Below are 26,541 nucleotides of genomic sequence, written 5' to 3'. Positions count from 1 at the left end.
GTGTGTGGTGTGCCCAGAGTGGGTCTGCAGTTTTCACGCAGAATCAAAGAGACCTGTGGAAATGAACCTGCACTCCTAAGGAGGTGGGCAGTCCTGGGGTCCATCCTTGCATGCAACCCAGGGTGCAGTCTGGATCTTCTGTTATGGCCCTTCTCCTCCCACTTTTACACACTTCTCTTTTAATGCCTAACACCTGCCTCCCTTTGCTGTTACAACTGCAGTGATAACATCGATAACAGTGTGGGAGGAATGGGGGCCCTCACCCGGGGTCTTTTCATCTCTGTGCCTGTCTCCAGATTGGCACCTGTTGTTCGTTATCAAGCCCTGTGACCACGAGGGGATGGGGAGCTGCTGGGGACATCCCGCCTGATGCCCTTGCTTCTCTGATGTAGGACCCTGGTGATACACCTCCATCTCAGTCACAGCATCCATAGCCTGCCCTGCAAGGAAACACCTGGGGTACCCATAGGGAGGCATTCTACCCTCCCCACTCAACTTTGCAATCACCCAAGGGATGAAAAGGAAAAGAGCCAGCTGCAGTGGGATGGCACAGGAGGGTGGAGCATGGTCCTCTCCAACATCCTTCCTCTGGTAAAGTATACAACACATTTCTCTAGTCAGATATATGGGTATTATATAGCTATGTCAATGTACAACTATAATTAGTGATTTTTAAACTCTCAAAAATTAAATCTCCAGGCCCAGATGCTTTCACTGGAGAATGCCACCAATTATTAAAAAATAAATAAATAAATAAACACCAATTTTATACAACCTTTTAAAAAAATAGAAGAGAAAACCTTTCCAACTTATTTTATGAAGCTAGCATTACCCTGAAACCATAATCAGACAAAGATAGTGTGTGTTTTTAAAAACAAAAACAAAACCCAACAGAACAATGTATCTCATGCACTTAGATGCAAAAATCTTCAACAAAATACCAGCAATACAAATTCAATAACGTATAAAAAAGATCATACACCATGACCAACTGGGATTTATTCCAGGTATGCAAGGTTAGTTCAACATTTGAAAATCAATTAATGTAATCCACCATATCAATAAACTAAAGAAGAAAAATCATACAGTCAATAAAATCTAACACTCATTCGTGATGTAAAAAAGAAAACATCTCTCTTCAAGTTAAGAACAGCAGGGAGTTATCTCAATTTGATAAAGACCATCTATAAAAAACCTACAGCTGGTATCTTACGTAATGGCGAAAGACTAAACGCTTTCCCCCTAAAATCAGGAACAAGGTAAGGATGTTTACTCTCACCACTTTTATTCAACATAGTACTGAAAGTTGTAGCAACTGCCATAAGGCAAACAAAAGATGTAAAAGGCTTTACAGATTGGAAATGAAGCAATGAAACTCCTCCTGTCTGCAGTAACATGATAGGCTATATAGAAAATCCCAGGGAATTGGGGTACCTGGCTGGCTCAGTCAGTAGATCATGCAACTTTGGATCTCAGGATTGTGAGTTTGAGCCCCACATTGGGTGTTAGGTAATACTTAAAAAAAATAAAAGCAGAGGGGCGCCTGGGTGGCTCAGTTGGTTAAGCAACTGCCTTCGGCTCAGGTCATGATCCTGGAGTCCCGGGATCGAGTCCCGCATCGGGCTCCCTGCTCAGCAGGGAGTCTGCTTCTCCTTCTGACCCTCCTCCCTCTCATGCTCTCTGTCTCTCATTCTCTCTCTCTCAAATAAATAAATAAAATCTAAAAAAATAAAAAATAAAAATAAATAAAAGGAGAAAGAAAGAAAAAAGAAAGAAAACCCCATGTAATCTACAAAAAACAAGACAAAACAAAAACTTCCTAAAACTAATAAGTGAGTTCAGCAAATTCATAGGATACAAGATAAACAAAAAATTAATTGTACTTCTACATATTAACAATGAACACTTATACACCAAAGTTAGAAATACTATTGACAATCACTCAAAAAAAAAAAAAAAAAGAAATACTTAGGTATAAACCTAGCAAAACATATCTAGGATTTGTATGGAAAAAACTCCACAATGCTGGTGAAAGATTTCAAAGAAAATCTAAATAAATGGAGAGACATACTGTGTTGATGGATGGGACAATTCAACATAATTAAAACGGTAATTTCCCCCAAATTGATATACAGGTTTAATGTAATTCCTATCGAAATCCATCAAGGGTTTTTGTAGATATAGACAAGTTTTTTCTAAAATACATAAGAGGTAAAGGAACTAGAATAATTAAGACAATTTTGAAAAATAATAAAATGAGAGGAATAAATCTACCCAATTTCAAGACTTACAGTAATTGAGACTATTATGGTTTGGCAAAAAAAAAAAAAAAAATAGACACTTAGATCAATGAAACACAATAGAGGTCCCAGAAATAGACCTACATAAATATGCTCAAATGATTTTTGGCAAAGGTACAAAAGTAATTCAGTAGAAGAAGGATAGCCTTTTCAACAAACAATACTAGATCAATACGACATCTGTAAGACAAATAATAATTCTAATAAATCCCAGCCTAAATTCCACACCTTATTTAAAAATGAACTCAAAATGGATCATAGACTTAATGTAAAATGTAAAACTCTAAAACTTTTAAGAAAAAACATTAAGAAAATTTTCAGGGCCAAGCAGAGTTGATACCAAAAGCAAGATTCATAAAAGGAAAAATTTATAATTTAACATTATCAAAATTAAAACCCTTTGCTCTGCAAAAGAACCTATTAAAAGAATGAGAAGAGAGGCTACAGAGTGGGAGAAAATCTTTGCAAGCTACGTAGCTCACAAAGGACTCATGTCTAGAACATATAAAGAACTCTCAAAATTCAATAGTATAAAAGCAAATAATAATTAGAAAATGGGCAAAAGACATGAAGAGACATTCCACTGAAGAGTACATACAGATGGCAAAAAAGTACATGAACAGATGTTCAACATCCTTAGCTATTAGGAAAATGCAAATTAAAACCACAATAAAATAGCACTATACAGCTATCAGAATGGCTAAAATTAAAAAAAAAAAAAAAAAGCCTGGTGAAAATGCAGAGAAACTGGATCACTTACACATTGCTGGTAGGAATGTAAAATGGTATTAGCCACTCTGGAAAATATGTTAGCAGTTTCTCATAAAACTAAACTTGTGATTACTATATAACCCAGCAATTTCACTCTTGGGCATTTATTCCAAAGAAATGAAAACTTATATCACAAAAGATCTGCACATAAATGTCCATAGACAAACTGGAATTAGCTCATATGTCCTTCAAGAGCTAAATAGTTAAACAAACTATAGTATATCCATCCATGGAATACTATTCAGCAATAAAAAGGAACAAACGAATGATACACAAAACAACTTAGGGAATCTCCAAGGAATTTTGCTGAATGAAAAAAGCTAATCCCAAAAGTTACATACTATATGATTCTATTTATATAACATTTTTGAAATGATAAAATTTTAGAAATTGAGAATAGATTAGTGGTTACCAGGGGTTAGTAACAGTGGGGAAGGGAAAGCGGTAAGAGGGAGGTGGGTATAGTTATAAAAGGCAACAGAAGGTATCATTGTGATGTTGGAAAAGTTCAGTATGTTAACTGTGGTGGTAAATACACAAAGCTATATACACAAATGAGTACAAGTCAAACTGGAGAAATCAGAATAAGATGGGATTATATCAATGATGTCAAAATCCTGGTTGTGATATTGTGCTATCATTTTGCAAAATACCACTGGGGGAACCTGGGCTCCCTGTATTATTTCTTATAATTTCATATGAATCTAGATTTTCCTCAACAAATTTTCAATTAAAAAATACAACTATGAAGTCATCACACTAAAAAAAATAGTATTAATTATGATTATCTGAATGACAGGATATATTTTAAAAGATCATGATGGGATAAACTCAGTATGAAATGTACCTAGGAAAAACATAAAGTTCTACAATTAGATCCAGTCAATTAAATCAGTGAGGGTGACCTGTTTAGGGGGAGTGACCTGATGATTAGGGCACTCAAGGATTTAAGCAACACACCCTGAGGTTGAATTACTGGGTATGTCTTTCTTCATGGGGGGCGCCCAGGCGGGAAAACAGCAAAAGATGTTCCAACTTTCAGGTGGCCCCATTATGTTAATGCAATAATTTGCACTCGCGTTACTCTCTTCTACTTGTGAATTTCCAAATCTAACTTGATTACGGGCAAAATACTCAGTGTCATTCCTGTATCAAAATGAAAACTGCTGCTTCTTGAGGCACCTGGGTGGCTCAGTTGGTTAAGCATCTGCCTTCAGCTCAGGTCATGATCTCAGGGTCCTGGGATCTCAGGTCCACTTATACACAGATCTCTTTTGATAAATACAGTACAATACTATACTGTATTCTCTCTTATGACTTTCTTAATGACATTTTCTTTTTTCTAGTTTACTTCATTATAGAATAGAGGATATAATACATATAGCATTCAAAATATGTGTTAATCAATGGTTTATGATAAGACTTGGTAAGACTTCTGGTCAATAGCAGCCTATTAGTAATTAAGTTTTGGAGAATTCAAAAGCTATATGGGAGGGCACCTGGGTGGCTCATTGGTTAAGCATCTGACTCTTGATTCTGGCTTAGGTCATGATCTCAGGGTGGTGAGATCAAGTCCCAAGTGGGGCTCCATGCTCAGCAGGGAGTCTGCTTCTCTCTCTCTCTCTCTCAATCTCTCTCTCTCTGCTCCTACCTTTGCTCATGCGCTCTCTAAAATAAATAAAATCTTTTTTAAAAATCTAAAAAAAAAGTTATAATGGATTTTTTATTACACCAGGATTGGTGTGTTGTTCAAGGCTCAACTGTATAGTCAAGGGGAAAGAGGAGAGTAAACTTCAAGGGTGAACAGGAAAGACAGATTAGCCGCAGTAAGGAGGGTGACAAACCTGAAAGAATTAGATCTTCAGCCACATTGGATGAGGGTTCTCACCAGAGTTGGAGAGAGATGCTGGAACCCTCTGTATAATCTTTTGGTTCCTTGTAAATATTTGTGCTCTTGTTTCTATAGAACATTGTACTTTTCTCATTCTAGCAGTCTGACTCAAGTATCTTAAGAAAGATCATTGGGTGGAGCTCCTTTGGGTGTTTCCAACAGGGACTTGAGCCTGGTGACAGTGACCTATTAAGATTCAGTGCGGGCAAAACTAAGCAACATATTTTGCACAGAGCTTCATTTACAATGCTGATCTCTCTCTCTTGCAGCTTATTAAGTGTTCTACTGCTGTTGTAACAAATTACCACAAATTTAGCATCTTGTAAAACAACACAGATTTATTATATTACAGTTCTGTAGGTCAGAAGTCTGACACAGGTCTCCAGGGGCCTGTGAGTTGGCAGGACTGCATTTCTTCTAGAAGCTCTGGGGGAGAATCTGTTTCTTTGACATTCCAGCTTCTAGAGGCCGCCTACATTCCTGCTCAAGGTCCCCGTCCTCCATCTTCAAAGTCAACAATGGCTGATTGAGTCCCTTTCATGCTTCAAATTTCTCCTGCCTTCTCTTCTGTCTTCCCATCTCTCTCTCACTGCATCCAGAAAAGTTTCTCAGTTTTTAAGGACCCATGTATTAGATTGGGCCCACCCTGATAATCCAGGATAATCTCCCCATCTCAAGATCCCATACTTAATATTAGTCACATCTTTAAAATTCCTCTTTCCAGGGGCACCTGGGTGGCTCAGTCGGTTAAGTGTCTGCCTTTGGCTCAGGTCATGATCCCAGGGTCCTAGGATCGAGTCCTGCGTCAGGCTCCCTGCTCAGTGGGGCCTGCTTTTCCCTTTCCCCCTGCCCCACCCGTCCCCCACTCCACAGCTCATGCTCTCTATTTCTCTTCTCTCAATAAAATTCCTTTTTCTGGGGCGCCTGGGTGGCTCAGTCGTTAAGTGTCTGCCTTCGGCTCAGGTCATGGTCCCGGGGTCCTGGGATCGAGCCCCGCATCGGGCTCCCTGCTCAGCGGGAAGCCTGCGTCTCCCTCTCCCACTCCCCCTGCTTGTGTTCCCTCTCCCGTTGTGTCTCTCTCTGTCAAATAAATAAAATCTTTAAAAAAAAATTCCTTTTTCCATGGAAGGTGACATAGCACAGATTCCAGTAATTAGAGCATGCACATCTTTGGAGAACCATTTTCCTGCCTACAACGTGGGGCTTGCACTATAGAGGATACTGGTACTATAAACTGACACTATGCGCTCAAATTTCTTCCTCAAACATCGTCAATTATTGCAAGAGAATTACTTTGTATGTGACCAGAAGAAGAAAAGACCAATGCTGAACTAGGACATGGCTGCTAAGCAGGCTGCTGGCACCACTTGCTGCTTGAGTAACTGATGTCTACATCCCAGCTTTAAAAGGTGTGTAAATTCATGCCTCAGGAAAGTGATAGAATACTTCATGGTCTTAAAGTACAGTCTTTGGATCAGCAGCATCACATTACCCAGAAGTTTATTAGAAATACAGACTCTCTTGGGGCACCTGGGTGGCTCAGTCGTTAAGCATCTGCCTTCGGCTCAGGTCATGATCCCAGGGTCCTGGAATCGAGCCCCACATCGGGCTCCCTGCTCAGCGGGAAGCCTGCTTCTCCCTCTCCCACTCTCCCTGCTTGTGTTCCCTCTCTCGCTGTATCTGTCAAATAAATAAAATCTTTAAAAAAAAAAAAAGAAAAAGAAATACAGACTCTCAGGGTGCTTGGGTGTCTCAGTTAGTTAAGCATCAGACTCTCAATTTCAGCTAAGGTCATGATCTCAGGGTTGGGAGGTCAAGCCCTGCGTCCAGTCCCCCAAGTCGGGCTCCATGCTCAACGGGGAGTCTTCTCTCCCTTTCCCTCTGCCCCTCCCACCATCCTCAAATAAATAAATAAATCTTAAAAAAAAAAAAGAAAGAAAGAAATCTAGACTCTGAGGTGCAACCTATGCCTTACTGAACCAGAATCTGCATTTTAACAAGATCCCCAGGTAATTCATATGCACATTAAAGTTTGAGAAACATGGGTCCAGAAGCCATTCTCAAACTTGGCTGCCCATTAGAATCACTAGAGAAATGGTTTTGTTTGTTCCTTAAGTCTTATTTTATTTTTTAAAAGATTTTACATATTTATTTTGAGAGAGAGCGAGCACGGGGGGAGTGGCAGAGGCAGAGGGAGAGGGAGAATCTCAAGCTGACTCCACACTGAGTGCAGAGCCTGATGCAGGGCTCGATCCCAGGACCCCAAGGTAATGACCTGAGCCGAAATTAAGAGTCCAATGCTAACTGACTGAGCCACGCAGGCTCCCCTGTTAAGTTTTATTTTTAAATAATTTCAGACTTAGGGGCACCTGGGTGGCTCAGTCAGTTGGGCATCTGGCTCTTGGTTTCAGCTAGGGTCATGATCTCAGGGTCATGGCATTGAGCCTCCCAGTGGGCTCCCTGTTCAGCGGGTAGTCAGCTTGAAAGATTCTCTCCCTCTGCCCCTCCCCCCACTCGTTCACGTGCTCTAGCTCTCTCTCAAATAAATAAATCTTAAAAAAATAATTTCAGACTTAGAGAAGAGTTGCAAAAATAGTACAGAGAGCTCCCATATACCCTCTACTTCAGCTTTCCATGTATACATAACCATAATATAATATGAAAATTAAGATATTAACATTGGTACACTATCATTAATGAAGCTTTAGTCTTTATTTAAATGTGACCAGTTTTCCCCTTAACGTCCTTTCTTTTTTCCTAGGAACCAATCCAGGATCCCACATTTGGTTATCATATCTAGTTAGTCTCCTCCAATCTGTTCTCAATCTTTGTCTTTGTGACCTTACCTTTAAGAGTACTAGTCACAGGGACACCTGGGTGGCTCAGTCGTTAAGCGTCTGCCTTCGGCTCAGGTCATGACCCCAGGATCCTGGGATCGAGCCCCGCATGGGGCTCCCTGCTCAGCGGGAAGCCTGCTTTCTCCTCTCCCACTCCCCCTGCTTGTGTTCCCTCTCTCACTGTCTCTCTCTCTCTGTCAAAATAAATAAAAATCTTAAAAAAAAAAAAAAAAAAGAGTACTAGTCAGGGAGAAGAGTCCAAAATCTCGGAGGAGGAGGAGACCTTAATTTCATCTGGTCCCAGGGAATTCAGCTAGATAGCTATCCAATCATTTTGAACACCTGCTAACTCAATCGGAGATCAAAGAAAAGAACAGCAGAAATTCTATGAACAGAAAAGCGACCACTTTCTGGAAGGTAAGACGTTCAGAGAAGTGAATCTGAGGTGATATTTGGGAAGATAGACCGATGGGAGAGGGAGCCAGCTACGGGCAAGTGATAGAGCAGCAGAGCACAAAATCGGAACTTTTAGAAGTCTGCTCCAGTTTGGGACATCACTCAGGCAGCTAAGCGGGGGGAGGGGGGGGCTCGCTGGGACAGTGGGTCTCAGGATCCTCAGGGTCACAGAAAGACCAGGGGTGCCTGAGGTGTGGCAGAGCTCCCGGGTATCAGAGCAGGGAAGCTGGCTGCAAAGAGTGAACCCAGGAGTGGGCTCTCAGTTCACCATAGCCATAAACCGAGATCCCTGGCAGAACCGAGGAGACCCTACTTCCTCCCCTGGGAGGAGCAGCCTGGGAGTGCGCTGCAGGAATCTGCTGGGTTTGGAAACTCCAAGGGGTCACGTGCCTGAGATAGAAACGCTTGGTCACAGGCCAGAGAAGCACATAGTGTGGCGGGAGACCGGGAGAGAGAGAAAACTGAGGGCTCACTGAGGAGTGGGGCCCCGGGCTCTTGGCTCCTCCAGGGCCAGAGACTGGGAAGCCGCCATTTTCATTCTTGTCCTCTAAAGCTGCACGGAGAAAGCCTTCAGGGAACAAAAGCCACATAGAGCAAACCAGAGCAGCTTACTTAGCCTGGCCCCTAGCAAGGGTGGTTCAGTTCCGCCCAGGACAAAGACATTTGAGAATCACTGCAACAGGCCCCTCCCCCAGAAGATCAGCGAGAACAGCCAGCCAAGACCAAGTTTACTGATCAATGAGAACGGCAGAACTCCAGCACTAGGGGAATACTGCATATAGAAGTCATAGCTTTTTCCCCATGATTCTTTAATCTTTCAACTTTAATTTTTTTAATTTTCTTTATTTTTTTTAATTTTTCTTCTCCCCTTTTCAACGAACTTATTTTATCAACCCCTTTTAAAAATCTCTTTTAATTTTCATTTTTGCATTTACATTCTATCCCTTCATTGTATTTAATTTTATTTAAGTTTTTCTTTCTTTAAAATTTTGGGATGCAGTTTCTTCTAACAGACCAAAATACACCGAAAATCTAGTATATGGCTCTGTTCTATTCACCCGCCTGATCATATTCTCTTTTTTTCTTCTTCCTTTTTTTTGTTCAATTCTTTTTAATTTTCATCTTTACAGTTACATTCTATCCTTTCAATGTATTTAATTTTATTTTTGTATATAGAAGTGTTTCTTTCTTTACAATTTTGAGATGTAGTTTCCTCTAACAAACTGACCAAAATACACTCAGGAGTTAGTGTATTGCTCTGTTCTGTTCACCTGTCTGTTTATATCCTTTCTTTTTTTTATTATTGTTGTTCTTTTTCTCTTTTGATTTTCTTGTCTTTTAATTTCCATTTTTACAGTTACATTCTATCCTTTCATTGTATTTAATTTTACTTTTGTACATATATAAGTTTTTCTTTCTTTATACCTTTGGGATCTAGTTTTCTAAAAAACAGACCAAAATATACAGAATCCAGTGTATTGCTCTATTCTGCTCAACTGTCTGATTAAATTCTCCTTTTTCCTCCCAGTTTTGGGTCTCTTCTGATTTGTTTAGTGTATATTTCTCTGGGGTCGCTGTTGCCATTTTAGTATTTTGTTCTCTTGTTCTTCTATTCTTCTCTGGACAGAATGACAAGATGGACAAACTCAACTCAAAAAAGAGAAGAAGAGGCAGTACTGACTGCCAGGGACCTAATCAATATGGACATGAGTTCAGAATAATGAACCAGAGTTCAGAATAATGATTATAAAGATACTAGGTGGGCTTGAAAAAAGCATAGAAGACACTAGAGAATCCTTTTCTGGAGAAATGAAAGAACTAAAATCTAACCAAGTCGAAATCAAAAAGGCTATTAATGAGGTGCAATCAAAAATGGAGGCTCTAACTGCTAGGATAAATGAGGCAGAAGAGAGAATTAGTGATACTGAACACCAAATGATGGAAAATAAAGAAGCTGAGAAAAAGAGAGATAAACAACTACTGGATCATGAGGGCAGAATTCGAGAGATAAGTGATACCATAAGATGAAACAATATTAGAATAATCGGGATCCCCAAAGAAGAAGAAAGAGAGAGAGGGGCAGAAGGTATATTAGAGCAAATTATAGCAGAGAACTTCCCTAATTTGGGGAAGGAAACAGGCATCAAAATCCAGGAGGCACAGAGAACCCCCCCCTCAAAATCAATAAAAATAGGTCAACACCCCAACATCGAATAGTAAAACTTACGAGTCTCAGAGACAAAGAGAAAATCCTGAAAGCAGCTCAGGAGAAGAGATCTGCAACCTACAATGGTAGGTTCATTAGATTGGCAAAAGACCTATCCACAGAGACCTAGTAGGCCAGAAAGCTGGCATGATATATTCAGGGTGCTAAACGAGAAAAATATGCAGCCAAGAATACTTTATCCAGCTAGGATGCCATTCAAAATAGGAGTGATAAAAAGCTTTCAGGACAAACAGAAACTAAAAGAATTTGTGATCACTAGACCACAAATACAATAAATATTGAAAGGGGTCCTCTAAGCAAAGACAGAGACCAAAACTAACATAGACCAGAAAGGAACAGAGACAATATACAGTAACAGTCACCTTACAGGCAATACAATGGCACTAAATTCGTATCTCTTAATAGGTACTCTGAATGTAAATGGGCTAAATGTCACAATCAAAAGACGAAGGGTATCAGACTGGATAAAAAAGCAAGACCCATCGATATGCTCTCTGCAAAAGACTCATTTTAGACCCAAAGACACCTCCAGATTTAAAGTGAGGGGGTGGAAAATCATTTACCATGCTAACAGACTTTATCAAAAGAAAGCTGGGGTGAAGGGGCGCCTGGGTGGCTCAGTTGGTTAAGCGACTGCCTTCGGCTCAGGTCATGATCCTGGAGTCCCGGGATCGAGTCCCGCATCGGGCTCCCTGCTCGGCAGGGAGTCTGCTTCTCCGCCTGACCCTCTTCCCTCTCATGCTCTCTGTCTCTCATTCTCTCTGTCTCAAATAAATAAATAAATAAAATCTTTAAAAAAAAAAAGAAAGAAAGAAAGTTGGGGTGGCAATCCTTATATTAGACAAATTAGATTTTAAACCAAAGACTGTAATAAGAGATGAGGAAGGACAGTATATCATAATTAAAGTGTCTATCCAATAAGAGGATCTAACAATTGTAAATATTTATGCCCCTAATATGGGTGCAGCCAATTATTTAAGCCAATTAATAACAAAATCAAAGAAACATATTGATAATAATACAATAATAGTAGGGGACTTTAACACCCCAATCACTGCAATGGACAGATCATTTAAGCAGAAGATCAAGGAAATAAGGGCTTTGAATGACACACTGGACCAGATGGACTTCAAAGATATATACAGAGCATTCCATCCTAAAGCAACAGAATACACATTCTTCTCGAGGGTAAATGGAACATTCTCCAGAATAGATAACATCCTGGGTCATAAATCAGGTCTCAACTGGGACCAAAAGATTGGGATCATTCCCTGCATATTTTTGGATCACAGTGCTTTGAAACTGGAACTCAAGTCACAAGAGGAAAGTTGGAAAAAACTCAAATACATGGAGACTAAAGAGCATCTTACTAAAGAATGAATGGGCCAACCAGGAAATTAAAGGAGAGTTAAAAAAAAAAATTCATGGAAACAAATGAAAATGAAAACACAACTCTTCAAAATCTTTGGGATGCAGCAAAGGCAGTCCTAAGAGGAAAGTATATAGCACTACAAGCCTTTCTCAAGAAACAAGAAAGGTCTCAAATACACAACCTAACTCTACACCTAAAGGAGCTGGCGAAAGAACAGCAAATAAAGCCTAAACCCAGCAGAAGAGAAATAATAAAGATTAGAGCAGAAATCAATGAAATAGAAACCAAAAGAACAGTAGAATAGAACAACGAAACTAGGAGCTGGTTCTTTGAAAGAATTGATAAGATTGATAAACCTCTGGCCAGACTTATCAAAAAGAAGAGAAAGGACCCAAATAAATAAAACCATGAATGAAAGAGGAGTGATCACAACAAACACTGAAGAAATACAAACAATTATAAGAACATATTATGAGCAACCGTATGCCGACAAATTAGGCAATCTGGAAGAAATGGATGCATTCCTAGAGACATATAAACTACCAAAACTGAACCAGGAAGAAATAGAAAACCTGAACAGAACCATAACCATCAAGGAAATTGAAGCAATCATCAAAAATCTCCCAACAAACAAGAGTCCAGGGCCAGATGGCATCCAGGGGAATTCTACCAAACATTTAAAGAAGAATTAATACCTATTCTTCTAAAGCTGTTTCCAAAAATAGAAATGAAAGGAAAACTTGCAAACTCTTTTTATGAGGCCAGCATTACCTTGATCCCCAAACCAGCTAAAGACCCCATCAAAAAGGAGAATTACAGACCAATATCCCTGATGAACATGGATGCAAGATACTACCCAATAGGATCCAACAGTACATTACAAGGATTATTCACCCTACCAAGTGGGATTTATTCCTGGGCTGCAAAGTTGGTTCAACATCCGCAAATCAATCAATGTGATACACTACATAAATAAAAGGACAAGAATCGTATGATCCTCTCAATAGATGCAGTAAAAGCATTTGACAAAGTACAGCATCCTTTCTTGATTAAAACTCTTCACAGTGTACATACCTCAATATAAAAGCCATCTATGAAAATCATTCACAATAGGGAAAAGCTGAGAGCTTTTCCGCTAAGGTCAGGAACGTGGCAGGGATGTCCAGTATCACCACTGCTGTTCAACATAGTACTATAAGTCCTAACTTCAGCAATCAGACAACAAAAAGAAATAAAAGGCATCCGAATTGGCAAAGAAGAAGTCAAACTCTTACTCTTTGCAGATGCCATGATACTCTATGTGGAAACTCAAAAGACTCCACCCCAAAATTGCTAAAACTCATACAGGAATTCAGTAAAGTGGCAGGATATAAAAATCAATACACAGAAATCAGTTGCATTTCTATATACCAACAATGAGACAGAAGAAAGAGAAACTAAAGAGTCAATCCCATTTACAATTGCACCCAAAACCATAAGATACCTAGGAATAAACTTAACCAAAGAGGGAAAGGATCTGTACTCAGAAAACTATAGAACACTCATGAAAGAAATTGAGGAAGACACAAAGAAATGGAAAAACATTCAATGCTCATGGATTGGAAGACAAATATTGTTAAAATGTCTAATGCTACCTAGAGCAATCTACACATTCAAAATACCCTCAACTTTTTTCAAAAAAATGGAACAAATAATCCTAAAATTTGTATGGAACCAGAAAAGACCCCGGATAACCAGAGGAATGTTGAAAAAGATGGTGGCATCATAATTCCAGATTTCAAGCTCTATTACAAAGCTGTAATCATCAAAACAGTATGGTTCTGGCACAAAAACAGACACATGGATCAATGGAACAGATTAGAGAACCCAGAAATGGACCCTCAAGCTCTAGGGTCAACTAATCTTTGACAAAGCAGGAAAGAATATCCAATGGAAAAAAGACAGTCTCTTCAATAAATGATGTTGGGAAAACTGGACAGCCACATGCAGAAGAATGAAACTGGACCATTTTCCTACACCATACACAAAAATAGACTCAAAATGGATGAAAGACTAAAATGTGGGACAGGAATCCATCAATATCCTTGAGGAGAACACAGGCAGCAACCTCTTCAACCTCAGCCGCAGCAACTTCTTGCTAGACACGTCTCCAAAGGCAAGGGAAACAAAAGCAAAAATGAACTATTGGGACTTCATCAAGATAAAAGCTTTTGCACAGCAAAGGAAACAGTCAACAAAACCAAAAGACAACTGACAGAATGGGAGAAGATATTTGCAAATGACATATCAGATAAAGGGCTAGTATCCAAAATCTATAAAGAACTTATCAAACTCAACACCCAAAGAACAAATAATCCAATCAAGATGACATGAACAGACGTTTCTGCAAAGAAGACTTCCAAATGGCCAACAGACACATGAAAAAGTGCTCAACATCACTCGGCAACAGGGAAATCCAAATCAAAACCTCAATGAGATACCACCTCACACCAGTCAGAATGGGTAAAATTAACAAGTCAGGAACTGACAGATGTTGGCGAGGATGCAGAGAAAGGGGAACCCTCCTACACTGTTAGTGGGAATGCAAGCTGGTGCAGCCACTCTGGAAAACAGTATGGAGGTTCCTCAAAAAGTTGAAAGTAGAGCTACCCTATGACCCAGCAATCGCACGACTGGGTATTTACCCCAAAGATACAAATGTTGTGATCCGAAGGGGCATGTGTACCCCAGTGTTTATAGCAGCAATGTCCACAATAGCCAAACTACAGAAAGAGCCCAGATGTCCAACAACAGATGAGTGGATAAAGACACACACACACACACACACACACACAGAGGAATATTATGCAGCCATCAAAAATGAAATCTCAGGCGCCTGGGTGGCTCAGTTGTAAAGCGTCTGCCTTCGGCTCAGGTCATGATCCCAGGCTCCTGGGATCAAGTCCCACATCGGGCTCCCTGCTCGCAGGAAGCCTGCTTCTCCCTCTCCCACTCCCCCTGCTTGTGTTCCTGCTCAGGCTATCTCTCTGTCAGATAAATAAATAAAATCTTTAAAAAAAAAATGAAATCTCACCATTTGCAACAACATGGATGGAACTCGAGGGTATTATGCTAAGTGAAATAAATCAGTCAGAGAAAGACAATTATCATATGATCTCACTCATGTGAGGATCATAGGGGAAGAGAGGAAAAAATAAAACAAGACAAAATCAGAGAGGGAGACAAACCGTAAGAGACTCTTAATTTCAGGAAACAAACTGAAGGTTGCTGGAGGGGAGGGGGGTAGGGGAATGGGGTAACTGGGTGATGGACATTGGGGAGGGCACATGATATAATGAGCACTGGGTATTATATAAGACTGATGAATCACAGGCCTGAACCCCTGAAACAAATAATACATTATATGTTAATTTTAAAAAGAATAGTAGTCAGTTGTTTTGTAGAATATTCCTCAGTTTGAGTTTGTCTGATATTTTCCCATAATTTGACTGAGGTAATACATTTTTAGCATGTATTCACAGGGAGTACATGATGTTAATGTCTTATTGCAGGTGATGTTAACCTTGGTCACTTGGTTAAGGTGGTGTCTCTACTATAAAAGTTACCATTTTCCCCCTTTATAATTAATAAATAACTTAGGGGACATACTTTGACACTGTGTGAATATTCTGCTTCTCAAACTTTTATCCATTAATTTTAGCACTTACTAGTGGCTATTATTTGCAACAATTATTGCTGTGATGTTCTAATTAACCATGATTTACTATTTATTAATTGGAATTCTGTAAGGAAGAGCTGTTCCTTCTCCACTATTTATTCACTCAGTCATTGATTCATTCATTCATTCATTCAACTACTTATATTAGTATGGGGTCATGAATATTTATTTTATTCTATTGTTACTTTGTTACTCAAATTATTCCAGCTTTGGCCATTGGGAGCTCTTTCAGATTGTTGTTCTGTTTGTTTTTTGTTTTGTTTTTTTTTTAAGATTTTACTTATTTATTGGACAGAGAGAGAGCACAAGCAGGGTGAGTGGCAGAGGGAGAGGGAGAAGCAGGCTACCCGCTAAGCAGGAAACCCGATATGGAGCTCTATCCCAGGACCCTGGGATCATGACCCGAGCCAAAGGCAGATGCTTAATGGACTGAGCCACCCAGGTGCTCCTTCAGATTGCTTCTTGTGTCCTTTTTATTTACTCCCACTCCTCAATCTCTTTTTACATGTTATTTTTATTAATAGAATTTTTATTTTTGGAATAATTTTAGATTTACAGAAAAAACTTCAGACAGTACACACAGAGTTTCTACATATCCTTCACCCAGCTTCCCCTAATACTAACATCTTACATAACCATGATGTATTTGTCAAAACTAAGAAACCAACATTGGTACATTACCATTAACCAAACTCTACACTTACTTGAATTTCGTCTGTTTTTCCACTAATGTTCTTTTTTCCAATCCAGGATCCAATCCAGAATACTCATTTCATTTAGGACTCCATCCTTTTTTGAGTACTTTCTTACTTACCACAAATGCTCCAGACTTGTCCTGTATTTTCTCTGCCCAGTCCTGGAATTAACCACTTCTCTAAGGAGCCCCAGCCAGGAGTTTTGAAAAATTCCAATGCCCAGGAAGCACCCTAGATTAATTCAGAATCTCTGGCTGTGAAACCCAGGCATTCAGTTTTAAAAGCTCCCCAGGTGATTACAATGTGCATTTGAGACTGAGTACCACTAATGCAGACCTTACCTCTCATTGCCAAAGAATAGCTGAAACTATAATGTTAGGTTCCCAAATGTCAAAGACTTAAATGTATTTCCCAGCAGGCTCTATGTTCCCTGAAGACAAGGGACTCCAATTTGTTCTTCTATAATCAGCCCCTAGACCAGAATCCAGCACACAGAAGGTACCAGAAATACCAAATGAATGAAAACTAAGTAAGTGAATCAGGTCTTGGCTCCCTTAGTGAATTTAGCCTCAGCCTGACTTCCTTTTTCCTAATCCCCTATCTATCTTACATTAGACAGTTTTGCTGCTAAGTAAAGGCTACCCACCTCAAAGCCCTTGGGCAAATTTTCCAGACAGAAATCCTTGTATCTCCTCCCTAGAATGATGCCAATGCTGGCTTCCTCCCACTGGGTCTACTATCAACTCCTTCATTTGGGTCCCCTTCTGCCACTTCTACTTCTAATAGCCCTTATAGCAAATGCTCAGAAAAGGTAGCAGCATCTTTATTCCCTGTACTTCGTCTGTCCTCCCTTTTCCTAGCCTGCTTCAGTGTCTCAGCTTCTGCAGAGAGCACAGGCTCTGGAACCAGCCAAACCAGAGTCAAATCTCAATTCTCCCACTTACTAGATGTATACATTTGGGCAAATTACTGAACCTCTCTGAATCTCTGTTTCATAGTATGTAAAATGGTGATAATACCACATACTTTGCAGGATTGTGAGAAGTCAAGAGAACATTTTTGCTAAACTAGAGCACAGTGTGAGCTCAGAAATGGCCACTGTGATTGTGGTTGCTGCTATTGTTATTGATGTAGTGGGTAGTAGTAGTAGTGGAAATAGTAGTAGTGGGAGTGGTGGTGGTGGTAGCAGGGATCAGTTTCCTGAATCACACACTATCATTTGGAAGGGTCAGGGCAAGGCAAATGAATTCTATAAAGGTGAGCAAGAACTTCTACCCGTCTGTCCAGGGATCTAGAGTAACTAACAGAAGTTCATTTAGAATTTGCAGAATTCATTGCAATCACCTACACCATCCAGAGGAAATAGTCAAAATTGCACAAAGGCAACCTCGGCTAAAGCAATTATGTGCTAAGAACACCACCTGTTTACGTAACCCACAGATAATAATTAACATGGGGGGGTGGCACACATTGACATCTTCAGAGTGCTTTTGTTTGCATCACCTCATTTAATTAAAACACCTCCCAATTTCAAGGTGGCTTTTTTTTTTTTAACCATTTCATTGATGAAGAAAATGAAGTTGTATGATATAGTCACTGAGCTAGCAAGCGATGGAGTCAAAACTCACACAGGCCTCTCTGGCTCTGACATCCTTGTGGTTTCCTCTACTGGTTTGTTTTTGTTTTTTTCTGTATAGGTTTATAGGTGGCAGAAGAGCACACTCATTTCCAGGTCTGTTTGAAACAGGAGTTTCAGAAAAGGCTTAAAAGACTGGACTGCCTCACTGAAGAAATGTCAAATTTAAAAATGGGTGAAGGGAGTCAAAATGTAAAAATTTCCAGTTTTAAGTGAAATCGGTTAAGTGCTAGGGATGTAATGTACAGCATGGTGACTAAATAATACTGTATTGCATATTTTGAAGTATTTAAATAGTACTGTATTGCATCACAAGAAAAAAAATGTGTAACTGTCACCAGCTAGACTCCAAGACCTGCCATTTACTGCCCACCTGCTTATACTCACTAACCTTCGTCTTGTATTTTTCCTTAAGCTCTCTTTCTGGCTTACCTCTTAACTCAGGCAAATGAAACCCAAAACCACACCCAGGGGATGGCGACTGCCCTGACAACACCTTCCACTGCCCCAGACCACCCAGACTGTTTGAGCTAAACCCCAGGCTAGTGCCTACGGAGATGGACCATGGAGTGACCTCTGGAATGACCGGCAATTACCTTTACTTCATTGTGATACTAAAATCTCTGCCCAAGGAGGAGCACTTGCCTCATTTATATAACATACAATGTGGGCCTAGGCATGTTTCCTTAAGGCACATGTGCAACCTTATGCCCACCTCTATATACCATGACAGGGCTTTCCTATCGAAAATATTCATTCTAACTCTAAACAAAAAGAACCCATTCACCCTGGTAGAGTAACCGCTTTGGAAGCCATTCACCATGATCTCCTTATTTGCTGCAAATAAAAGTTTTCTTTGCGCAACAAATTAACTTGGTGCAGTTTCTGACTCGTCAAGGAGCCAACTCACATTGGTTCGGTTACACAACTCTGTATGATGGATGTTAACTAGATTTATTATGGTCATCATTTTGCAATATATACAAATACCAAATCATTATGGTGTATACCTGAAAGTAATATAATGTTATATGTCAATTACACCTCAGTAAAAGAAAAAGAATCCGGGAAAAAAGTGTTGAGCCTTCCCCTTCTCATTTAGCCTCCCCATATTCTCCCTCTGGCTTACTGGGGGTGTGTTTTTCTGGCAACTTGTTTCACCAATAGTCAGTCAGCTAACTAACCAAATAACCAACATGATTAGCCTATGCTAGGAGCTGTGAGGACACCAGAAAAGATGTCCAGGCCTTTCCCTCAGGCCAGTGCAGGAAACAGAAGTAACCCACCTAAGCAGAGTATGTGGGTCAAGGGTCAAAGGAGAGAGAAGTCTGGGAAGAGTCTAAAGGGGGAGGGAATGATGATGGGAGTATGGGCTCGAGATGGGGAAAGGAACTGGAGATGGTGCTTTGGTAGGAAATAACAATCATAAAGCTGGGAGGAAGAAATGAGGGTGTTACAGGTCAATTGTGAAGACAGCAGCTACCTGTGGTTCCTATTTGTTGTCAAAGAACAGTGGGGAATAGAGTTGAGGCCTGAATAGGCTGGGTCATGAAACAAACAGCAGATTTGAATGCCATGTGCTGAACAATTGGGAGCTGCGAAGTTTTTGAGCTAGGAAGGGACATTATAAATTTGATGTTAAAGCCATTCTAAACATTTGCAAATCGCTTTAGACTAATTTGTTGCCTGATTTAAACTAAAACAATTAGTCCTCAGTGTTGAAAGAAAGAAAGAAAGAAAAGAAAAAAGAGAAGACAGAAAGTACTCAAGGCTCCCACCAACACTGCAAAGCGCCCAGTAACTTGGAGCATTAAAATTAGAAATTTCTCTTGAAAGTGTTTTGACATGAAGAAACATCAAAGACTAAGGAGCTTCAATTTTGGAACAACAAAGCATGTAGGTACGCAGCCAGGAATGGAGCAGAGAAAATTATATAATCTTACTGGTAGGGAAAATACTCCAAACCAAATTTTTAAAAATGCTATGGAGTACCTAACTGCTACTTTTTCTGCAGTGACCAGGAGAAATCCAATTTTTGTAAGTCTTATACCCAATACTAAGGTTGCAAATTAAGCCTTTTTATTCATATATATTTTGTTAGAATCTTTATTTTACTTTAACCTGTCCTTACAGTTAACATCTCCAAGGCACACACAGAGAAACCAAGATAACCATGTTGTACTTTTAAAACCAGATGAGATAAATAATAAAATGCATGGAGCTCTGCTAATCTTTAGACTATCTGTTTTGATACTTTATCTTTCCAAATTGTTCTGTGATCATTAGGAAAGAGATTTTCGAACAGAAGGCAGGCTTTTGCTTTGTGAGTGGGGATGAAGGTTTAAGATGTGAGAAACATTCTTAAAAACAGACATAAGATGTTCTAAACATATATTGAAACTCCAAACTCTGCTAAAGCATTTTTCACCTTCTTAACCTATATTTGAATCCCAAGCTATTGGCTATATTCTAATTCATACTTACCTATGAGTAAACAAGGTATCAAGGCGTAGAAAAACCACATGATAAGACTTGTCAAGATTTCTTCTAAAACCACAGAGAGGGTCTGTGTTTGGCAGATTCAGCTCGACCTGGAACACTGTTTCCTTCCAGAATGAAGCATTCTGTCCATCTCAGCCATCCTTGCTTCAGAATGCAGATGTTGGAGCTGAGGTCTGAGTTGCCATGAAGACTGAATTGTTCTAGAAAGAGGAGCCAGCCCAGACAGCTCAGAAAAGAGGAGCCAGCCCAGACAGCTCCCTCCTTTCTGTCCAAACCCAGATATTACATCAGAGGGAGTGGCCTAGGAGAGTTCCAGAGAAAGGGTAACTCTGAGGAGCTTGAGAATCTGCCTAGGAGAGATAGCTGACCAAGGCTCTGTCCTGGGGGACCCTGGATGTCCCTAGAAGCCTCATGGCGGTGAGCAAGCAAGATTATTTTACCCTCTCCTCAAATAGCTATCCTATCTTCTTCCAAGTCTCCATCTTGTGAGTTCATTCAAACTGGGTACTTACTAGCTCCTTTTGCTACATACTCCAGAAAAAGTAAAGAAGTTAAAAAAATATATCTTTTAAAAAGTCAGAAGGTGAATATTATAGCTTTATATTTGTTTATATTTGCAAAAAGAAAACCTGGAAGGAGATACAGAAACTACCAAGATTGGTTACCTTGGAGCAGAGTGGGAATCAGCAAGATGGAGGAGAAAAATGGGACCAAGACTCCTTGCAGTATATCTTTGTTTGGGGATTTTTTTGAAATTTGTTTTTTATTTTGGTAAAATACACATAACATAAAATTTATGTTCTTAACTATTTAAAAAAATTTATTTAAATTCAATTTAATTAACATACACTGTATTATTAGTTTCAGAGGTAGAATTTAGTGATTCATCAGTTGCATATAACACCAAGTGCTCATTACTTCAAGTGTCCTCCTTAATATCCATCACCCAGTTACCCCATCCCCCACCCATCCCCCCTCCAGCAACCCTCAGTTTATTTCCTAGAGTTAAGAGTCTCTTATGGTTTGCTTCCCTTTCTGTTTTCATCTTATTTTATTTTTCCTTCCCTTCCCCTATGTTCATCTGTTTTGTTTCTTAAATTCCACGTATGAGTGAAATCATATGGTATTTGTCTTTCTGACTTCCTTCTTAACCATTTTTAAGTGGTATTAATATATTCAAATTGTTGTGCAACCATCACCACCATCCGTCCCTATAAATCTTTTCATCTTGTGAAACTGAAACTCCATACCAATTAAACAGTAACTCCCCATTCTCCCCTCCCCTTAGCCCCTGGCAACCACCATTATACTCTCTGCCTTTATGATTTTGACTACACTAAGTATCTCATATAAATGGAATCATGCAATTACTTGTCTTTTTCTATGACTGATTTATTTTGCTTAGCATAATGTCCTCAAGATTCACCCACGTTGTAGCATATTACAGAATTTCCTTCCTTTCTAAAGCTAAATAATATTCCATTGTATGTACATACCACATTTTGCTTATCCATTCATTGACCCATCAATGGACATTTGAGTTGCTTCCACTTTTTAGCTATTGTGAATAATGCTGCTATGAACATGGGTGTACAAACATCTCTTCAAGACCTACTTTCAATTCTTTTGGGTGGTGCATATCTTTTTGTACTGTTTGATGTAAGCATTAGTGGGGTGCATTAGTGGGAGAACATGGGTTTTAGAGTGCCACAGATTTTGGTTCCAGTTTCAGAATTTATTTCCATTATACCCTTTGGGAAAATTATTTATTCATTCAACAAATATTCACTAACGGCCTACTGTGTACTAGAATCTGGGAATTCAATAGACCCTGTCCTAAACCAATAACTTTTCAACTGGTGGTGAATATAGGTGTGGGAATAATCATAAATCAATACTGAAGATAAAATGACAGAAATATCCACAAAGAAATATAGGAGCATTAAGGAGAAATACCTAACCTAGCCTGGAGGATTAGAGAAAGCTTCCTGAAAGAGGTGACTTTTAACCTGAGTGTTAAATGCTGAAAAAAATTAGCCAGGCATGGTGTACTTAGGAAACCACAAGAAGTTTCGTTCAACTGAAGAGCAAGATTGGGTGGCAAGAAATGAGGCTCAAAGGCAGACAGAACCAGGATTCCAGACAGCTTTGAATGCTTTGTTGAAGAGGTTAGAGTTTATCCTGAGAGCAATGAAGGTCAAAAGAGGGGTTAAAACCTCAAATCTCATCATGTTATTCCCTGAATTGGAGGTTTAAAAAGTTTATGACTAGAGTGGAGAAAACAGTGGAAGGGACAAAACTGGAGGGAGGAGGGCAAGGAATAAACTATGCTGGTCAGTGAGGTGAGAGATACTGTTGGCTTCCACTAGGCTTTCCCAGGTCTGTAGAGAGAAGTGACTAAATTCAAAAGATGAAGGAGGTAGAATTGATAGCTCTTAGATATAGAGTGGATTAGGAGGGTGGAGGAGGAAAACATGACTTTCAGGTTCTAGGTTTGAGTAACTGGGTGGATGGCAGCACCTCAATCAAAATAATGGAAAGGACGGGCGCCTGGGTGGCTCAGTCATTAAGCGTCTGCCTTCAGCTCAGGTCATGATCCTAGGGTCCTGGGATCGAGCCCCGCATCGGGCTCTCTGCTCCGCGGGAAGCCTGCTTCTCCCTCTCCCACTCCCCTTGCTGTATTCCCTCTCTTGCTGTGTGTCTCTGTCAAATAAATAAATAAAATCTTTAAAAAAAAAATGGAAAGGAGGAGGGAGAGGTGAGGTCAGGCTAGGTAGGGTTGGGGGTGGTACAGAAGGTTTCATGTGTTCACCTTGATACACTTCAATTTGACATGCTTCTATGGGCAGCAGCAGTCTCTAGTAGTTAATGATCTTTGCCTCAACTCTTATGGGTGTCAAGGATATGGCACCATTTCCCCTACCTTCAGCATTCCAGCGGTAGCAGAGACCAGGAAGTGGGTGAAAACATGCAAGGAGAGTATGTAGATTAAGGAGACACGTGAACGTGCTCTTGGAGAAGACCTATATATAAGGACCAGCACAGGAAAAAAGATATGGAGATATAGGGAGAAAAAATAGGTCAGAGAGTTAGCCCTGGAGCAAACTGTGGTCCTGGAAATGATGAAGGATGGGGAAATCAAGGAGGAGTGCAGAAGAGTCATTGAGTTGATCACTGAAAAATGTCCCCTCGATTTAGCCCCTGGAAGGCCATTTGTAATCTCAGTAAGAAGAGTTTCAGTGGAGAGATTGGCTCATGGGATAGTTGTAGGTTGAGGAGTGAATAGGGAAAGTAGTACTCCTTTGATGTGAATGGGAAGAAAGCAACTCCATGAGCCTCATTGGTTCATTTACAAAATAGATAATGTCTTACATAATAGTTGTGGGATTAAAGAATACAGGCAAAGCGCAATTAGCCCAGTGCCAGGAACACAGTAGTCTTCACAAATGCTGTATTAACCATGTTAACAACAGGGGCGCCTGGGTGGCTCAGTCGTTCGTTAAGCATCTGCCTTCAGATCATGGCTCAGGTCATGATCCCAGGGTTCTGGGATCGAGCCCCGCATTGGGCTCCCTGCTCGGCGGGAAGCCTGCTTCTCCCTCCCCCACTCCCCCTGCTTGTGTTCCTGCTCTCGCTGTCAAATAAATGAATAAAATCTTTTTTAAAAAATGTTAACAATAAATACACAGGCCCCTGGCTGGCTCAGTCAGTGGAGCATGCAACCTTGATCTCGGGGTTGTGGGTTCGAGTCCCACGCTGGGTGTAGAGATCACTTAAAAATAAAATCTTAAAAAAAAAAAAAAACAATATATACATTGGGGATTATTCACTTTGGCTGGTCCTTTGCAGGCTCCCCATCTTACGGTTCGGCCCCTGGATCAGCAAAGAAAGGCTTCCAGTTGAAGATAACTATTAGAGGGTAGTTAAAAGAAGGCTCTGGAGACAACTGTCTGGGTTGGCATCTAGGCTCTGCCACTTACTAGTTGTATTTTTTAGGAAAGTCATTTAAACAGTCTGTTTTAGTGTCTTCATCTGTAAATTGGAGACCATAGTACCTAATTCATAGGGCTGTTGTGAGGACTAAATAGGATGGTATACTTAGAATGGGATCTGGCAAAGTAAGTGTACAGTAAATATTACCTGTATATTTTTTACTACATCATGGTCAAGAACACTTGGTGCATGTTCTCCTTGATCCCAGCACTGAGTCAGTGGCCACATCTGTGCCTTGACCTCTGGTCACCAGCTGCTTCTACACAGTCTCTCACTGCTCTCCTAGCTTCTGATCCTGGCCCCCTCTGCCTTTGGGTCTGGACACACCCCAGTTTGGGAGTGCTTCATACATACTGGTGTTAACACCTGTCCCCACTTTTACTTTTCTTCTCCCACTCCTGGCTTCCTGATCCCTCTATCCTAAGTCCATTTCTGCCCACAATTTCCACATGTTAAAAGCTAACAATAAAAGTCAATGAGTACTGGGTATCTACTACCTGCCAGGAATTGTCCCTGAAGGTTTTCCATAATTATAAAGACATTATACAAGAGACAATTCCGACTTTTCAGATGAAGACACAGAGCTCAGAGAAATTTATTTATTGTAGATCACAGAGCTAATCAGGGATGGAGACAGGAATTCCAACTGAGGTTTGCCTAACTCCAAGTCCTTTACACTCACCTTACTGCCCCACAATGTGTCTAAGGAGCACAGTGGGGTAAGTGATCCCGGAAATTAGCAAAGGTTTTAGGGAATAGACAAATCTCAATATGGAATCCTAAGGATCTACCAATTTAGATTTGGGTAGGAGAGATGCATTCAGTTTAGCCACTGGGCCAGTGGCATGAGCCAGGCTCAAGGACCGAAAAGTTAAAGGGAATACAGACTGAGGATGGAAAGGAAAAGGTCCATAAACAGAAAATGACAGACAGAACAACACTCATTTACTTATGCTGTAGGGGAAGCAGGAGAGTTGTTCAACAGAACTTGGGTCTTAGGATAGTTAGCTCTACTTGGGCATGGGTTCCTGTCAAGATGCCCATCTGCCATGCTGACAAGACAGTACTACTGAGTTTTCACAAGCCACTGCAAGGAGAGCTTCCGTCTTGGGCTCAGCATACCTCAAGGGACACTGAGGGGTAATGCTACCTGCCTGCCACAGCTTTTGAATGACAGTCCCTGTCAGGACTGTTTCATGACTCAAGGAATTCAGATCATCACCTCTGCCTGCCATTGGGTGAGAACTTCTGGAGGGTTGTGCCTCACCTTCCCTTGCCTAGACACCCCCACTCTGATCTTGCCTTCCTCTTCTGGCTCTGAGGTACTTCTTTCTACACCTCCTCATCAGCTGGTTGTGGTCTCTTGCATGCAACATGCTCAAACTATCCGCTAACCTGTTTCCTGCACTTCTCAGGTTAATTTCCACTGCTTTCCAGAGTTGAAGGATCATCTATATCTGAAGATGAACTGCTGGAAGAATGGACCTATTTCCTACTATAAGCAAGTGCAGTCTAGAAATAGGAATTTTTTTCCTATTACACTACTTGACACTTAAGTATTTGATATTTAATTATGGAAGAAAAAGCAAGAAGAGAAAAGGTTTTTATGGAAAGGTAAAGACGCAGTGGGGAGGGATAAGGAGGTTGATGATCAAAGAAGAGATTCCTAAGCTCTCTGAGCTCTGTAGGGCTGGGACTAGAAATGAAGCAAGGAGGGGGGAGGGGGCAGTAGGGCCACCACTCTTAGGGTTGTGCAAGTGCAGGATAGGTCCTGGTGCTCTGGCATGGACTACATGGTCAATTACTCCATTCCAATAACCATTCCTTGCCCTACTTAGCACAGAATTCCCTTCCCTTTACCAAGATTCCTAACTTGTGTCCTGTGTTTTTAGCACATCTGACAGTTGTAATCCAGTCTCAATTTTTCTTTCCTTCCTTCCTCCCTCCCTCCGTTTGTTTTTGGAAGTAACACAGGGTATTCCCCTTGTCTTATACTTTTTTTTTTTTTTTTAAAGATTTTATTTATTTGACAGAGAGACAGCAAGAGTGGGAACACAAGCAGGGGGAGTAGGAGAGGGAGAAGCAGGCGCAGGGAGCCAGATGCGGGGCTCGATGCAGGGCTCGATTCCAGGACCCTGGGATG

General features: G+C 40.4%; 1 protein-coding gene across 3 annotated transcripts in view; it reads right to left on the bottom strand.

Annotated features, from left to right (window-relative positions):
- Nucleotides 1–21,150, bottom strand: part of IL20RB (interleukin 20 receptor subunit beta) — a 40,953-nt gene extending 19,803 nt beyond the window's left edge. For all 3 annotated transcript variants that reach the window (XM_034995435.1, XM_034995440.1, XM_034995426.1), the window contains exon 1: nucleotides 20,388–21,150. In XM_034995435.1, coding sequence (XP_034851326.1) covers nucleotides 20,388–20,427 — 40 coding nt within the window. In that variant the 5' untranslated portion in view covers nucleotides 20,428–21,150. The remainder of the gene's footprint in view (nucleotides 1–20,387) is intronic.
- Between the last annotated feature and the right edge of the window lie 5,391 nt (nucleotides 21,151–26,541).

Source organism: Mirounga leonina, unplaced genomic scaffold (genome assembly GCF_011800145.1).
Source record: "Mirounga leonina isolate KUSES-001 unplaced genomic scaffold, KU_Mleo_1.0 Mir_115, whole genome shotgun sequence".
NCBI lineage: Eukaryota > Metazoa > Chordata > Mammalia > Carnivora > Phocidae > Mirounga > Mirounga leonina.
The sequence above is the reverse complement of the archived record's forward strand: the minus strand, read 5'-3'. Positions and strand labels throughout refer to the sequence as shown.